This window comes from Arachis ipaensis, chromosome B07 (assembly GCF_000816755.2).
Source record: "Arachis ipaensis cultivar K30076 chromosome B07, Araip1.1, whole genome shotgun sequence".
Classification (NCBI taxonomy): domain Eukaryota; kingdom Viridiplantae; phylum Streptophyta; class Magnoliopsida; order Fabales; family Fabaceae; genus Arachis; species Arachis ipaensis.
The window spans coordinates 123,514,645-123,532,469 of NC_029791.2; the positions used below are offsets into that span (position 1 = coordinate 123,514,645).

The 17,825-nt window shown below is 35.4% G+C and overlaps 2 protein-coding genes and 1 long non-coding RNA gene across 7 annotated transcripts in view; 2 read left to right on the plus strand and 1 right to left on the minus strand.

The window, feature by feature from the left end:
- Positions 10,190-13,592, plus strand: LOC107606244 (auxin-responsive protein IAA9). Its single transcript, XM_016308270.2, has 8 exons — positions 10,190-10,371; positions 11,139-11,207; positions 11,426-11,876; positions 12,093-12,319; positions 12,406-12,632; positions 12,732-12,873; positions 13,045-13,106; positions 13,231-13,592. Exons 3-8 carry the CDS (start codon positions 11,466-11,468, stop codon positions 13,251-13,253), a joined length of 1,092 nt encoding a protein of 363 aa, XP_016163756.1. The 5' UTR covers positions 10,190-10,371; positions 11,139-11,207; positions 11,426-11,465; the 3' UTR covers positions 13,254-13,592.
- LOC110264426 lies at positions 15,021-15,849 on the plus strand. Its single transcript, XR_002350590.1, has 2 exons — positions 15,021-15,622; positions 15,672-15,849. It is a non-coding gene; the product is annotated as an uncharacterized LOC110264426 (long non-coding RNA).
- Positions 15,853-17,825, minus strand: part of LOC107606245 (symplekin) — a 17,943-nt gene continuing 15,970 nt past the window's right edge. For 3 of the 5 annotated variants that reach the window (XM_021106543.1, XM_016308271.2, XM_021106547.1), the window contains 4 exons: positions 17,685-17,729; positions 17,526-17,609; positions 16,785-16,888; positions 15,853-16,258 (listed from right to left, as the gene is read on the minus strand). In XM_021106543.1, coding sequence (XP_020962202.1) covers positions 16,144-16,258; positions 16,785-16,888; positions 17,526-17,609; positions 17,685-17,729 — 348 coding nt within the window. In that variant the 3' untranslated portion in view covers positions 15,853-16,143. The remainder of the gene's footprint in view (positions 16,259-16,784; positions 16,889-17,525; positions 17,610-17,684; positions 17,730-17,825) is intronic. The other 2 variants (XM_021106544.1, XM_021106546.1) reach the window with 2 other exon arrangements.

Consider the following 17,825-nt stretch of genomic DNA (forward strand, 5'->3'; position numbering starts at 1 on the left):
TTTGGTAAAAAAAATAAATAAATAAAATAAAATAAAATAAAATAAAAAGTTAATCATTCTTAAAGAGTAAACTACCATTTTTATTGATAAAAGTTAAAAATATCGACACATTTACCCGTAAAAAAATTTACCTATTTTGATTCTCAAATAATTTCGGACTAGACACTTTAGTCTCCAACTAAAATTAATTACTCGATTGGTCCCTAACAATTAACTCCGTCAGTCACTTAGGTCATTTGCTCCGTCAACTCTAACAGAAGACAAAATGGTCCCTGACAACTCTAATAGGGGACAAAATGATTCCTGACCCCTTTGTTTGAAAACGACACCGTTCTTCCCCAATTTTCATCATATCTCGCATAACACTAACAGTCTAGCACTGTAACTTCAAACTACACAATGCGCACTCTGCAACTTTAATGTTTACAAGAAGAAAATTTCTCAACTTGTTCTCAACCAATTCATACTCATGAAACTAATGACTATGTCTCTCAAGTACTTGTCGTCCTCGATGGATCCCATGAATCTAGACAGCAAGTTTGATTTGTTAAGACCTGTGGTCGTCGTCGCCATCTCCCTCTTCCTCTGCCCTATCATCTCCATGACTACATTGTCCACCACCCTGAGCGCTTTCTTCAACTTCTTCTTCGAACCAATGTTCAGTAATCGTTGTAGTTTCCATATGAGTGGCAATGCGCAACATTGCTCGTTGTACTAATAGCTTGGATGTGAGGTCGAAGTTTTCTGCTAACTTGGACTCCAAAAAATAATGAATGAAGCACTCGGGGTCCATTTCAAATGAGAATTTGCATATGATATCGAAAGAGAATCTTCTCATGATGTCCTAATGTCCAACAATCTATATTGCTTGCCGGAGAGTGAAGAAAGGCGTGCCTTTGGGATAGTTGTAGAACTTGGTCTTGAGGATGTAGTGGACGTTATCTAGGTTGGAGGTGATGCTGTTATCGAGGATGTGGAAGTAGTTGCTTCTAGTGGGTGAAGTGCGAAGGAGGTGGGTGTACCAGTCACAAAGATTTAGGAAGTGTGTGGTTCATGACATGTTGAGGTAGGTGCGACACGCGTGACAGTTACACCATGGCATGATTTTGGAGTTGAAGATGAAGAAGGAAAAGATGGAAAAAAAAAAAGACTGTAAAAGTGAAGAAGGAGAGTATGAATGTTAGGGTTATGCGAGATATGATGAAAATTGGGGAAGAACAATATCGTTTTCTAACAAAGGGGTCAGAGATCATTTTGTCCCCTGTTAGAGTTGTCAGGGACCATTTTGTCTTCCGTTAGAGTTGACGAAGCCAAAGACCTAAGTGACTGACGGAATTAATTGTTAGGGACCAATCGAGTAACTAATTTTAGTTGGGGACTAAAGTGTCTGGTCCAAAATTCTTTGAGGACCAAAATGGATAAATACTCAAAAAAGAAAATTACCATTTGTACCCAAAAAATATGAATTATGCACAATAAAATTATCCAAATACTAAAAAATTACCTAAAATCTCAAATTACCCTAATCATCATCATCATCATCATCATCATCATCATCATCATATTACTCTCTTTCTTTCTCTGTGAAACATGCGTGTTGTTACAACAGAGGCACTAACAACAGTAGCAGAAGAAATAGAACAAAGACGTTGAAGTCATTGGTGATGGTCCTCAGCAAACTCTCCTCCCTCTGGTTCTCCGGCGACAACAACCACCGGTGGATGAAATTCTCCTCCAATCTTTTTGCGAAGCCACGGAGTCCAGTCCTCGTCGAAGACAGCGTCTTTGTGCTCTGCAACGTCGGCTCGTCGTGACTGATGGAGGTTGCGCGACGGTGCTGATGGTTGGTGGATTGAAGTCGCTGTGGCTAATGGAGGTCGCGCGACAGTGCTTCAAGGAGTCCAGCAAATTCAAGGTTTTTGGAGACAGAGATAGGATTTGCTTCTCGGCAAAGCAAATCGGGAGTGGGAAGGCGTCGGAGGCCTCGGGAGGTGGAGGAGAAGGTATAGTGGTGGTGATTGTGAGTCTCTTGCCCGCTGCAGTAGCGTTGGGGAGGCCAGCAGCAGAAGTTCATTGCGAAGAGGGGTAAGAATGAGAAAAAATAAAAAAAAATGTGGAGAGAGAGAGAGAGAGAGAGAGAGAGAGTAGTGGTGGTAAAAAGAAGAGTAATTTGATATTTTTTTGTGTTTGGATTATTTTGTTATACGAAATTCATATTTTATGGGTACAAATAGTAATTTCCTTCTTGTGTGAGTATATGTGTCAGTGTATTCAACTTTCGTGGGTAGAAATGGTAGTTTACTTCACTCTTAAATTAAAATAGTGAGGCATACCTTTCATAAAAGTTACAAAATTAATGGTAACCATTTACTTTACCATTTTATCAACTTTTTCACTTTAGGCCATTAATCCTATTAAATAAATATAATCATCTTTATTCTTCTTTTTTTCTTTTTCTTTTTATTTAATATTAAATATTATTTTTTTTATTGGTTTTGATAAAATTTTATTGGTCCACTTTTGATACTCTTATTTGTCATTCTCCCCACCCTAGTATGTGATTTTCGGTTTCACTATATTTGTGCTACATTGCTAATGTCACAAATTCACAATTCAGAAGGGCAACAGTTTCAACCTTTAAGAAATTGTACAATTTAATTATTGGTCCCCATATTTCCTTATTTGCGATTAAGGACCCTATATAATTATGGCCTACAGGGCTACAAATCTACCGCATATATTATTTGGTCCCCATATTTCCTCATTTGCCCTTAAGGACCCTTATGGCCTACAAGTCTATACTCTATACAACATATAGCAAAAGTAATATTCGGTAATCGGCACCAATATAGTGTATCCATGTGAATGTGTTGGGGGTATATATGGAATTAATTTGTCATATTTTCTAAAATTATATGGTAGACGTAGAAGGAGGAAGGGGAATCTTAACATCCTTTGCTTAAAAAGAGAAGAGAGTAATAAGTGGGGTAGTTGAAATTGTTGAATGTTGATGAATATCAACATTTGGCTAAGCATGCTATTGTTTATTTTTTTTTCCCCATCTGGCTTCACAATCACGATTCTCTTAATTTTTTTTTTAGAGAAAATGACAAATAGGTCTCTAATTTTTTGTCCTGTGAACATTTTTGTTCTTAACCATTGAAAAATACTTTTAAGTTTCTGACCTTTATAAAACTTGGACGGATCAGTCCCTCCGTCCAAATGCCTCCGTCAAGGACTGATCCGTCCAAATATCTTCGTCAAGGATTGATCTGTCCAAGTTTTGTGAAAGTCAGAAATTTAAAAGTATTTTTTAATGGTCAAAAACAAAAATGTTCACAGAACAAAAAGTCAAGACCTATTTGTCTTTTTTTTTTTTTTTTTTTTTTTTTTTTTATTGGCTGTTAAAATTTAAGAGGAAAAATGGAAGGAACAGCATAATAAATATGAGGGAGTACATGGAGGGCATCATCATTACATTGAGTAAGAGAGTTCTGAGGAAGTTAATAATTAAGTGCTTTCTAATTTTCTTTCAAGGGTAAAATCGCCATTTGATGGGTATTCGTTTATATGAAGGAATAACAATTGCTGCCCGAAAAGCGGAGGACACAAAAAAGAAAAATGATTAATTTGAGGTACAATCTTAAACCAAACGAAAGAAAACGACATCGGGTGACAGCGTTTTGGACATGTTATAGATTTGGGGGAATGCGATTAAAAAGACAATTCTGCCCACCATTTCAATGGTTGAGATTTATCTAAGAACTAAAAATGTTAATGGTATTTTTTTTTAAAGAATAACAACTTTCATTCATAAAAAACACCATATGCCACGTACAAGCAGCAAGAGCATTAAATCTATATCTAAATTAAAAAAATAAATATTCTATTTGTTGAATTATGAAGTGAGAAAAGATACAATATTCCATTACAAAAAACTTTAAATAATATAAATAGAGCCAACACTGAGTTTTATTTCTAAAACTACACGTGTTGCAACACAACAGGATAATCTTTCATCAATTTTAAATAGTGAGTAATATCCCAAATCAGTTTCTAAAGAATTTTAGACCGGACACTTTAGTCCTCAAGGAATAAAAATACCCAGATCGATCCCCAACGTTAAATGCCATTAGTCGTTGCAGTCCTCGTCCGTTAAAAGGTAACGTCTACTGCTGAGTTGTAGCGTAAGTTTTTCATGTGGCCGTTAAGTGTCAGGTGGAGCGAAGAGGACAGTTCAGTCCCTGTAGACACAGTCCTAGTAACGTCAATTTAGGGGAGATCACGACGCTGCGTTTTGTATATGAAGGTGTAGAGGTCTTCTTTCATTTTCTTTTTTAAATCCTGCTTGAATTTGAAACCCTAAGAGCTTAATTCCTCTGGAAAATACATCACAGCTATAATGTCACACAGTGTAAGAAGCACCTTGGCATCAAGTGGTCGTCGACGGAGAGCGACCCACGCCGGAGCTGATAACCCAGGCATGGAAACATGCGAAATCCCCAAAGGACAGCATCCAAAATGTGGATGTGGATTGTATGCAATCGTATCGAAGTCAATGACTCCTGATAATTCGGGAAGACTATTCTTTGGTTCCCAAAATACAAGGTTAGATTTTAATTAGATAGTGGTTTGAAAAATCATTGTTGATGCATTTGGTTGTGAATTGGTTCTAAGCAGAAAGATTATTTTTTTTAAGTAGGAAAAACAAATCCACTGCAATTTTTTCGTATGGTTTGAATCAGTTTTTGACTTTGATTACAAGAAAGTTGATGTGGAAAAGATGACTGATCTTCATGGCATAAGTGGTGATGATGGATGGGTTGAAGAGAGATTTTTGGAGCTTGAAAATAGGATAGGGGCACTGGAGAAACCTCGTAATTCAGTGTCAAAAATTGATTGGAAAAGCAAAACGTTTAATGTTGTTGTATTTGTTATAGGTTTATGGATGATAAGTTGGCTTTGTTTAATCAAGCATTCTGGAAAATGTTAGTAGTTTAGACTTGGATGTGAATTGACTGAGTTGTATATTTCTTTGCTAAATTCCTGATGAATGAAAAAAGCAATAATTTGTTTACGGAGAGTGCAAATCTATTTGTGCGATGAATTTATCCTACCTCAACAATCAATGATGAGTGACTTACCATGTATTAAGATATTTAAGTAAGAAATGAAAAACCAAATAGCAACCATCATAGATTAAGATATCTAAGTAATACATGTAAAACCTTGTGCTAATAAGTGTAATTGTCTCAAGAAGCCTATCCTTGGCAATGATAATTTCATCAAAATGTGTTCCAGATACATGCATGCACTAGCTTATGCCCTCACCAAAACAAAGGAACAAGTTTATCCTGATTAAACCAAAATACTCATGCATGAACCAAAACAAAGGATCAAGTTTATCCTAATTCAACCAAAATACTACTTAAAAGGTATTTCAGGTGTGGGCCCAACAGTGTTTGGTCCTTCAGAATTGGGCTGATCAGTCCTATTTGTTGCAGATTTTGACTTACCACCCCTGTTGGTCATATCAGTTTTTGTTCCACCAACATTGTTGGGTCCACTAGAACTCCCTCCAGCACTTCATAAAACATAAGCTTTTTGGGTTTGCCTTGGAGCAATTGGGTTTGTTATCGTGCTTCTCTTTCTGACCTTCTTCTTGGAGACTAACTTACTATCTATTTTCTTCTTTGTCTTCTTCCTCACCACTACACAATCTTCTTCACTGTCATCCTCCATTCCTGGTGGAGGTGGTCTGTATGGCTCATCCTCCATGCTCTCATACCCGTCATCGCTAGAGTCATCATCACCTTCACCTGTATCAAACTCAAACTCTGAATCATCCAACGGAGTGTCCATTATTGGGTGATCAAAGTAAAGGTGAAACTCATCAGTTTTTCTGTTCTTCTGTTTATTCTCTTGCAACTCATTTATCTCCTTATCTCCATTAATTGGGTGTAATCCAGACTCAAAGTCTGAAGCAGCAAGATCAAGCCAGTACATTGTCTTGTAATCACTGTATCCTAGTCCTTTGAACAAAGTTTGAAGATCAAAGAAGCAAATGAGATCAACATCCATCTTAGGGAATCTCTCAACCTTTCCATCAATGTATAGCATAACACCTTTATTATCCCTTACAATATTGCCTCCATGGTGGAACACAGGAACCACCATATCCTCCATCTGCAATATATGGTGGAAAAAATATTTACTTCATAAATTACATACACCACAAACCCAGAAATGTAAAAAAAGATTAATTTTCAATTTTATAAATTACTCTATTTAACTATTCTAAATAAGCACCATACATAATCAGGTATAATCATGGGCTACAAAGATACAATGCAATGAAACATAAGAACCATATAATCATATAATAAGAGCACACTATGCTGAAGATGCTCTGCTATTATCAACGAAAACATATTAATACCTACTCAAAATTTGATTAACTATGTAGTATAATAAACACCTTCAATATTTGCAGTAAGCACTATATTCTTGGTTTCACGGGGTTACCTTGGTCAACGCAACTAAGGCTTGATCAACAATTGAGCCTTTCCACTATTTTGCTCCTATGCTTTGGCGGTTACGGTGTAGCAAACAGACGTTATGTTCATGGATGAAAGAGTAACGACGAAGAATAAATGGATTAGAGAGTGTGTTGAGGGTGATGTAGGATATGAGGTGGGAGATGACGGTGGAGAGGGTTAGGGCAATTCTCTGTAAAAAGAAGATGAGGGTTTGGGGTCTCAGGTCTTTTTGTGTCAAGCCTTGTGAAGGAGTGGGGGGTAACAAAGAGACAAACCGTAATTCCATTCAAAATGCAGCGTTCCATGCCTCTAAAATGGTGTCGTTCTGTTTAATTCTACAGGGACTGAACTGTCCTCTTCGCTCCACTGGCACTTAACGGCCACGTGGAAAACTTAACGCTATAACTCAGCAGCAGACGTTACCTTTTAACGGACGAGGACTGCAACGACTAACGGCGTTTAACGTTGGGGATCGATCTGGGTATTTTTATTCCTTGGGGACTAAAGTGTTCGGTCTAAAATTCCTTAGGGACTGATTTGGGGTATTACTCTTAAATAGATTTTATCACTTTCTAGATTTGTAAAAAGTTCTGTAAATATCCAGTTTTTCTCAAAATATCTTCCTTCCATAACAAGACCTGCATCACAGAAGGAAAAATATAAGAAAAAATCAAAACACCATAAAAGGGATTCATAACACCACAAAAGGGAAAGAATAATCACCAGAGAGTTATTATCGTACTAAATCTATGAAATAAAACTAAAAGAAAAAGAAAAAAAACAGACAAACGAAAGTAGAACCAGGAATTAGAGCCCAAAATACTGGCAGAAAAAGAAGAGAGAGTGGAAGAAAATGAAAAAAAGAAAAAAGAAGAGTCTTTTTCCAGATATAAAATCAGAAAGGAAAGAATTTTTGAGAAAACAGGAAACAAAGGTAAGAGAAAGGGAAACAAGATAGGTGGGTGGGAGAAAGAAAAGGAAGAGGAGAGGAAGTGAAAGCTTGGTGAGAAAAAAGAGATCAGTGGAGATGGAGGGCCATTGCTGCCTAGGCTAAGACGGCCGCGGCAGCCCTCAACAAGGATTTTTCGTGCGTGCTATCCAAGAAAGAGAGACATTCCAATCCCCAATGTGAAGTTGTTTTTAACTCCCAACCACTTCTTCGAACTTTAGCATACACTTAATGGTATGTTTGAGCAAGTGTATATACTTGTTAAAAATGTCCAGTATGCTATTATTGCAATGTCAATCAAGTTTACAAAAACTACTTTTCAAGTTTCAATTATGAATTACCTTCCACTCAAGCCAAGTTTCATTATTGAAATAATTTAAACAATTAGAAAACAATTTACGGATTTTTTTTGTTAATGATTAAATTAGTCCCTAAAAGATGGAATATTCTCTAAATTTATTTTTGAAAAATTTTATCAATTAAATTATTCCTTCAAAGATCATAAATTAATAATTTTTGTCCTTCAGTTACTCAATTAATAGTTTTCATCAACGATTAATGATATAAAACGTTAATTTTTTTAGATAAAAAATGAGGATCCAAGACCCCAAAGAAAAAACAAAATAACTAAAGCCTCTTACTAAAGAGGTGCCAGAAGCATCATATAACAGAGCTAGACTAATATCAGCTGGGACAGAATCAAAGATATGGATGCCTAGGGAGAGGTTCTGCCCTTAGCAAGCTCATCCGCAACAAAGTTTCCTTCTCATGGAGTGAGAGTCCAAATAACACTTTGGAAGCGAGTTTCAAGAATCTTTATCTCCTCAACCAGGGGAGCACATGAGTGGGTAATGGGGAGATGTTGAGTTATGAATTTCACAGCTGCACTTGAATCCAATTCAACAATAATCTGATTAAAACCATTGGTGATAGCAACTTGTAACCCATGAATGATGGCCCAAAGTTCGACATGCATAATGGAGCAACTCCCAAGATTACAAGCAAAACTTTTCAAGAAAGCACTCAAATGATTTTGAAAGACATCCCCACAAGCTATGTTATTTGTGTGTGCCATGAAAGATCTGTCAACATTGAGTTTAACAATATCTTCTTGGGGCGGTAACCAGCGGATGAGGCACTCAACAGTGTGATTATCAGGATTTGGTTGGAGTACAGCTCAGGAGGCTCGAGAGAACTCATCATTCCTTGCTTTGATTCGTTCTTTTGCTACTTGGATAGTAATCGAGTTGTTGTAAAAAACTAGCTTATTACGGAGGTACCATAAGGAGGATGCAGCAACCCAAACATGGATTGCCAATCCTTAAGCTTAGAAAGATTAAAAGATAAACAGTCTTGTAAATTAGTATTAAAGAAGTCAGTCCAAAAATGGGGGGAGGGGGAGCGCCAAATGCCCTTGCACATTCCTTGCTTGCATGTTGGACCACAATGCCTCTCAAACGTTTCATATTGCACGTTGTGTCCTAGTTCAGAAAATGGATCTTCTTCTTTTGATCAGAATCTTCCCAAAGAAACGACCTGCATTTATTATCAATAGCATTACAAATAGCAGCAGACAGAGAAGTGATTTGCATAGAATAAACGAGAAGAATAGATAAAACAGAATTCACTAGAGTAGTCCTCCCGACTAGAGAGAGGTTGGCTTTCCAAGAGTTCAGCCTTGCATTCATTTTATTGATAACTTAAAAGTTTGTTTGGTGACCTTAAAGTGCAACAAAGGGCTCCTAAATATTTTTCAAGATTATCAGTCCTGGAGAATTGGAGTGCTTCACCGATCTCCGTTGTAATATGATTTTTTACATTCTTTGAGAAATAGATTCTGGTCATCTCATAGCTAACTTTTTGTCCTGAGCTATCACAAAAGGCTTTAAGATATTGGTTGATAACGTTGGATTGCTCGATCCTTGCTTCCGAGAAAATGATCAAATTGTCTGCAAAGCAAATATGAGATCTCGAGGCCGTCCTTTATAAGACAGATCAATTTCCAAAACCTGTGATCAACTGTGGCACTAATCAACTAGGAAAGCCTTTCAATACATAGCACAAAGATATACGAAAAAATCAGATCACCCTGTGTGATGTCTCTAAAAGGGGTGAATCATTCAAGTTCTTCCCCATTCCACAAGACTCTGAGAACAAGACAGAAAGGACAAGATAAGATACTGAGAACAAGAGAGAAAGACCAGAGATACCAAAGTTAGTGTTCTTGTATTTTATTTGGTGTTAAACTAGAACATATTATGAAAGTCTAATTTATTCTCATTTTTTGTCATTTAAAAAATTTGAGAGAAAAAATATAATTATGAAAAATTAACAAAAATAACGAAAGAAAAAATAAAAAAATAAGTTGCATCTCTTATTAATATTTCTGTGTTTTTCCTGTCAGGATGGACACAAAATATATTAATTCCGTATTTCTGGACACAATATCTATCCATATCTCATATGTCAAATACAGTTTTTTGTCTTTGTATTTCTATTTCAGTGTCCTGTACTTGTAAACAAATGCAACCTCAAAAACGAATTTAATGAATACATTATCTTTTAGGGATTAATTTAACTATTAACTTGATATTTAATTTTTTTTTCCAAACGAGCTTGGCTCATTTAAATATTTTTTAAAATATTTTTTTCTCATGTTAAATAGTTTCAATCGAGCTCTGAATGTTTTTTTATTTAATTAAATGCATGGTGCTTCTTCATTGACATCAGACACCAAAAATAAGCTTTTGTAACTTTATTCCCCAATGGAGGGTCCTTAGTTCTCTCTTCTTCCACTCTCTCTTTCAATATTAGCCTAACACCATTCTTCTTCTTCTTCTTCTTCTTCACTCTTTGTGATCTTCTCATTATTCTTCAGCACGAGTAAGTAAAACTCCTAAGTTTTTTTTTTAATTTGTTTTTAATTTGTTATGTTGCTTCATGGACTTTTCATTGAAACCCTTCTGCAATTCTCTGTGTCCCTTTGCTTTTCCCCTTTTTTGCTTTCAACTGTGACATGCATCTTTATTCCACTTTTTCTTAATTCCTATTTTTGTTCCAGTAATGGATGAGAAAACTCTCAAAAACTCTTTTTTTTTCTTTTTCTTTCAGTGCATTATTAACACAAAGTAGTGCTCACTAGTTTCTGTTTTTTTTATTTGTTCTTTCAACTTTTCTTCTTCACTTTCCCTTTTTATTTTCTGACCAAAACCAAACTGAGTCCGTGTTTTGTTATCTTCACTTCTGGATGATTTTATTTTATTTTATTTTCAAAAAATGAAATTGAAAAAAGAATCTGCTTTTTGTTTTTCGTCTATCTACTGAAATGTGCTTTGATGGAAGATGACTCAGCCAAGAGTGAAAGACTCTGACTCATAAATTTTCATGTGAATTTTTTTAAATTTATTATTATTATTTATTGCAGCTTGTTTTGTACTATGTTTTTATTCCCCTTGGGTTATTTTTAGAACTTTGTCTTGTAACTTTTTCCACCGAAAAGTAATTATTACTTAATATGTGTATCTATCATTCTATCTGTGAGTCTTTGCAGCAATGAATGGCGATTCTCATTTTCCTTTTAATTTTGTGTTATATTTATTTGTTTTCATTGGGTATATAAAGTTCCTAACTTTGCCTTATTGCAATTTAAGAATTTGTACTTGGCTATTGTTGTTCATTTGGAGCTTCTTTGGATCAAAGCAAAGAAAATTTGAGCAAAGGTATGATTCAATTTTTAATCTATTTTATTGGAATTTATGACATTGAGGTTGCTTATGAATCGATTGTGGGAAAGCTGTGTTTCAATGTATTGTTTTCTCTGTTTGATTGATAAGTTTGAAGGCTGTGGAGTGTAGTGCAAGATTCTGTTTAGTCAAAATGATTTGTTATTCTGTTTGTTTCATGAACCATTTCAAATGCTGTTTTTGTTGTTTGATAGGGAAAACACAAAATTTGGGAACTTCTTGGTTTGAATTTTGATGTCACCGCCGGTATTTAACATAGCGGGGGAGGAGGAGGGCAAAAGCAATGTCACTTTGTTGGTTTCGTCGACTGCTATGGAATGTGCTCGCATCGAGAGCTCCGAGTTGAAAGTGCGCAACTACATGGAATTGTCTGGTTGTTCTTCTGCTGACAGCTCGGTTTCGCCCTTACCGGACGAGCATAAAAGTAATCTGAACCTGAAAGCTACCGAACTCAGGCTTGGTCTCCCGGGATCTCAGTCTCCTGAGAGAGATTCTGATCATTGCTTAAGAAGCTCAACTCAGTTTGATGAGAAACCTTTTTTCCCCCTGTGCCCCTTGACCGACGATCATCATCAATCCCCTGCAAAGGCTGCTGTTTTGGGTAACAAAAGAGGATTCTTAGATGTAATGAATGGGTTCCAGAAGGTAAATGTCAATTTAGTCTGAGGAAATATCCTTTTTAACTATGATCTTTGGGTACTTAAAGTAATCTTAAAAGAATAGTCGCGCATGCATCTATAATCTGTATTCCTTACTTGGTTGCAATCTTGTTTTTAGTATGTGTAAGACTGTAACATGCTCTGATCATAGCTTTTTATCTGCTCGCTAAGCGAGATACTGAGTCGCCAATCTATCATGCAGGGGAATTTTTTATCTAATTCAGAAGTGAATACAATTCTGTCGCCGAGGCCTTCTTCTAACTTAGGATTGAAACCTGGTTCTATGCTTGAGAGTCTTGGGGTTCAACAAGCCATAAAGAAAGAAGTTTCGACTACAAAGGTTGGGGTCGAGAAGCCTCATGCTTTCAATGAGACCAGACCCAGTCTTAATGGTTCTGCGAATAATAATAGCAGTGCACCAGCTACCAAGTAAGTAGAATACTCGAACCGATCACATTAAGTTTGAGCATAACTGTGGAAATGATTTCTGAATTCTGATATTCCTCGTGCGACAGGGCTCAGGTCGTGGGGTGGCCTCCCCTAAGGTCATTTAGGAAGAATTCACTGGCAACTAATTCGAAAAACACAGAAGAAGTAGATGGACAACCGGGGTCCGGTCCACTGTTTGTCAAGGTCAGCTTGGAGGGTGCTCCCTATTTAAGGAAAGTAGACTTGAAGAATTACTCTACATACCCGGAACTATGTTCTGCTCTAGAGAAGATGTTCCGCGGTTTTACTATAAGTAAGGAAGAATTCGTTTTATGCAAGAAAACTTAGTCTTTTAGTAATTTATGGTCAGTTTGCCTGGATCCAGTTACTGCTTGTTTCGGTATGATTTCAGGTCAATGCGGATCTTATGGGACTCTGGGAAAGGAGTTGCTGAATGAAACCAAGCTGAAGGATCTTCTTCATGGGTCGGAATATGTTCTTACCTATGAAGACAAAGATAATGATTGGATGCTTGTGGGTGATGTTCCATGGGAGTAAGTTCTAATTCTTTCATGGACTTGTTTTCTTATAGGCATTTCTTTGAAGAGATGAAAACTCATCTGAGATACAAATTTACATTTTTTTTGTTCTTGTTTTCATGTGGTTTTTGAACTTGTATAATATTTGTTCATCTTCAAAGTAACTTCAACCCTTTATCTTTGCAGGATGTTTATCGAAACATGCCGAAGGCTGAGGATCATGAAGAGTTCAGAAGCAATTGGCCTTGGTTAGTATTTTTTAAACTATCTATAAACATAAGATTCAAGGGAATCCCAGTATATCTTATTCGACACGGGTACTCGGCTTCGAATCCCAGCATATCTTATTCGAGTTTACCCTTTTTGTGTCAGCTTGCAGCTCCAAGGGCTGTTGAAAAAAGCAAGAGCAGGAACTAGACATGGCAACAACAACAGAGTCCATCATAACCAAAGACATTTTGGCCAGGGAGAGATTCAGATTATAATACTAAGCTACCTTAATATTTGTGTTAATGTTCATTATGTGTCTGTTTGATGTGTTCTTCACGGCATTTTATATATTAACTAAGCCGTTTTTTATCATATGATTTTCAACTCTTATAACCCCTTAAGACTTGACTATTTGTGAGTTAATTAATGATGTGGTTGAAGGAGGATATGATATGTAGCGTGTAAATTTTGACTTGTGTGCTTTTGTGATTTAAAATGATAGCATGTTCTATTGTTCTGTGTCATGTGACTTGTTTATTCATCATTCATTTTTGGATAAAATGTAGATTTATTTGGAATTTTATCAGATGAAGTTTTATATAAAATTAGTATTTAGTACCCATAACAAACCTAAAGGAATAATGTGTTAATATTTAGAGAACTTGCCAATGAGTTATAACTCAAATGCCATAGTCTTCTGATACTAATCTAAGAGATCGTCGGTTCGAGTCTCCCTATCTTTGGTAAAAAAAAAAAAAAAAATATTTAGAGAACTTTATGGATGGGGATTGAGTTAGGTTTAGGTAAGAAGCCAAACTAATTTTAAAGGACCAAATTGCCAATGAGCCTTGACTCTAATGGCATTTCTCCCCCCTCCCCACCTCAAGGTCTAGGGATCAAACCCTAGAGAATGCAATTGAAAAAAAATGTGATAAAATATGTGAAGAATGTGTGGGTGTGTTGTGTACTTAGGATTGGAGGTTGTTCAATCCACGGACAAAAAAAAAGGACCATATTGTTTTTAACCCATTTCTAAAGTAATAAATCGGTTTTAAATTGGTTTAAAAATAAGAGCTGGTTTCTAGAAAGTAACTAGTTTTATGGAAACTCGTTTTAAAAATAAAAAATTATCTTACAAGCTCCAAAGGCACAAAATAAACCATTGATGCATCAATACATTTATTTATCATTTTCTTTAGTTTTATAGAAAATATTTTATTTATATTATAAAAAAATAATAAATAAATGTTTTGATGTATCAATGGTTGATTTTATGCCTCTGGAGCTTGTACTTGTTCTCCAGATTATCGATTTTGTTCTTGAACTGTTGTTATGTAGGACATTTTGTTAATAATTTAATTTTGACCTCACTGTGAGACTAAATTGATGCTAAATGAAACTATTTTGGATTCAAATAGAACACTTTAAACCTTAAAGACCAAAACATAATTACGCCCAAACTTAGAGGACCAATTTAGTACTTTACCCTAAAAAAATTAACTTCTAACCTACGACAGAAATGGATCCTCTCTATTTTTCCATTTTTTTTAACACTTGAGAGAATAAAGTGTTATCTCTCACTTATAATTTTATAAGTGGTACCAAAATTAAATAGAAGAGAGAGAGCAGTGAAGGGTGAAATCCTACACTAAATACCATCCATTTTTTTTTTCCACCGAAGAGGATGCACTCCCACCTACGACTAGCATAGTTGAGACATTAGACAGGATTTGGATCCTCTAAAGTTTGAATTTCACTTTAGAGAGTAAAATGTGATCTTCTACCATTGAATACTTTCTCTTTCATATTTATTCTTGGTCCCACCTATAAAATAAATGGTGAGAGATCATACTTTACTCTCTAAAGTGAAATTCAAACTTTAGAGGATCCAAATCCTATTAGGCATCAGAATAAGCCTTTTCGTTTTTCACAATATTTCAGAATCCAACAAATCAATAAATCAAAGACTAATTCATTTTAGATCTGACTACTAATTAATGAACCCCCGATACTTATTTGCTAGATCTACCCAAGTTGGTTGGCATTAGAAATTTAGAATAAACTTTTACAGGCTTAAATTGCCCCTTGCCTTTCGATAATAGTAAGCTGTCCATCTGTAAGTAGTGGGACAACTACCAAAATATAAACTATTCAAAAATATATTATTTGTTTACCTGTTAGTTTATTAAATCTGACATTACTATTTAAAATTGTATTAAATTACACACTAATACATAAAGTTGTATTAAATCACACAAATCACCCAAAAAAATGTCACCAAACAAAAAAATCACACCAATCTGTAGACAATTTCATTTAGTCCAGTAAACCAAGAATCGATCCATTTCTCGGGGCCATGATTAACATCATTTTCATGTGAATATTTTATATCAAATAATTTATCAACAATCTTAAGATTCATCAATCATTTCACTTAGGCAAATAACAATTAGTCAATTACATTTTGGTACTGTAAAACCCCTGCCTTAAAAGTTTCTAGGTCTGATTATAGATTCGTCACTGCACAACCAAATTTATATGTTCGCGATTCAATGTTTTGTGGTTGGAGATTTACTAATTGCACATCTTATGCCTCTAAAAAGGCCACATCTTCGAAAACTGGCCAAGGTCCAGTTGTGGATGTGAACCCCCTTCTGGTATTGTGTGTGTGTCTAGTGTGGTAAGTTGTAATACGACAAAAAAATTCAATGTTTCTTCCCTTGGAAAAGGCAGGAATTAAATTAAACAAAATTGGATGAATAATATTACAAACAATGGAAACAAAAATTGAAAGAAAAAAAAAATACATCTATGATACATTCCTGGAACCCTAAGCATACTTGGATTTACTGGAGCACCGAGATAAGATTCTGGTCACAGAATCTTGATATCATTAAGTGCCTCAAATAATATACACTGAGACAGATGCATCAACATTCTGGTTCAAAATGCGCAATATCCATTTATGAGAGATCTCCTTCAATGGCTGCAAACGCGGGATATTTTGGCCAATCTGTCCCCAACAGTACTTTCAATGCCGACCAGGTTACTGAATTCCTGTCAGCGACTTAACTATCATGTCAGTGTTGCTCCTTGAACTGAAGAATTTGTGTCAGATGGGTGCAATGATGTTGGCAAATGTTGCTGCACGTGAGATTCACTTGCAAGACCCAGAACTTCTAAAGTTGCTCTGTACATTGGTATATGTAGTAGGTTTTTATTATCCACAGCAATTAGACTTAGCTTGTACAAGGTAAAAGGTAAAATGCAAAGGACTTAGCCAGAAAATAATTTTTTGCTAGGCTTTGTCAACTAATCATTGCATTGTTCAATAGGTGGAAGAATCAAATTTCTCTAAAATGAGTAAGTTAATAAAGTTTAAAAAATGAAGATCTAATCATCCTTGAATCAAGATAGCTAAGCTGACACATTATAAAGGTTACGAATTTATTAGTAATTAAAGCTTCACTTTTTACTTTACCAATCTCCTGAGCATCTTCTCCCTATAATAGGAGTCACTAGATTGAAAAAATAGCATGCACCATCGTAGTAATAAAACAAAAACCCAATATATTTTACGTGATCAGTGGACAATTTTGGTTCAAATGTTCAATGCAGGAGTTATGGGATGCAATCTGATGAGTGAAGATGCACTGAAAGTTAACTATAGAATAAGTTGATGAACAACCAAATCGAGTCTACTAGAAAAGTTTTACCTAGGAAGTGTAGATTTTACTGCTGGTTGATTGGCATAGGAAGCAAGGGGACCTCTGAGGTTAGCATGCCTGTTAAGAGCACTTTCCAGTTGTGGCGGTGGCAACTGTAAGAATGACAAAAAATGGTTTTAATCCGCTGGCAGGTGAGAGTTTTTTTGTTGACTTTGGAAGCTTTTTATAAAGTAATGCTCCTCAGTTTCTGTTTCAAATACTGAGGGATAATAGTTCAACCCTGTAGCTCAAATAGTGTTTTCCTTCTTTATGGGCCTCGTCCACAATTATTTTTTTCCCTCAAAATCGGTTAAAGTATTGTTTTAGTACCTATAGTTTGAATTAAGTCTTAATTTAGTCCCTAACATTTAAAACATCTTATTTTTTTCTCAAACGTTTTATTACATCATATATTAGTCATCTGGTAAAAATTAATTTTTTTTTTCCTAAAAATATCTCTTTACTCCATTATCATCCTTAAGTAGCGGCAATAATCGTAATTATGGTAGTCGTGGTGGTGGACTGGTGGTTGTAGTGATTTGGTAGGAAAAGTGGTAGAAAAATTAAGAAAAAAGTAAAATTAAAATGGATAAAAATGGGCATTTTTGGGAGAGAAAAAAATTCTAATTTAACCAAAAGACAAAAATAAGACGAAATAAAATATTTACGGGAAAAAAAAGTTTCAAACATTAGGGACTAAATCAGTACTTTAGCCTTTAAATATATTAATAGTCTCAGTTTATACAGTACCTGCAATAATACATGAAAAGAACGCGGTTGAGTCTGGTATACGCATTTTAAAAAACCAACCCAAAGTTTTGGCATGCGCCACACCTGCAGTAAGTATAAAGTGAACATCAGCAATCTTGAGTTTTATCAAAATAAGCTGATTTCTGGAATGAAGCATACCTGTTTAGTCACAAGTTTTGAAAGTATCTCCATAACAAAATCAACCTGAAATAATATGCATATTGTCAAAAGGATCAAAATGGTACATTGTGATGTCACCTTGCATATATCCATAGGAAAAAGATTATTATATATCCAGGC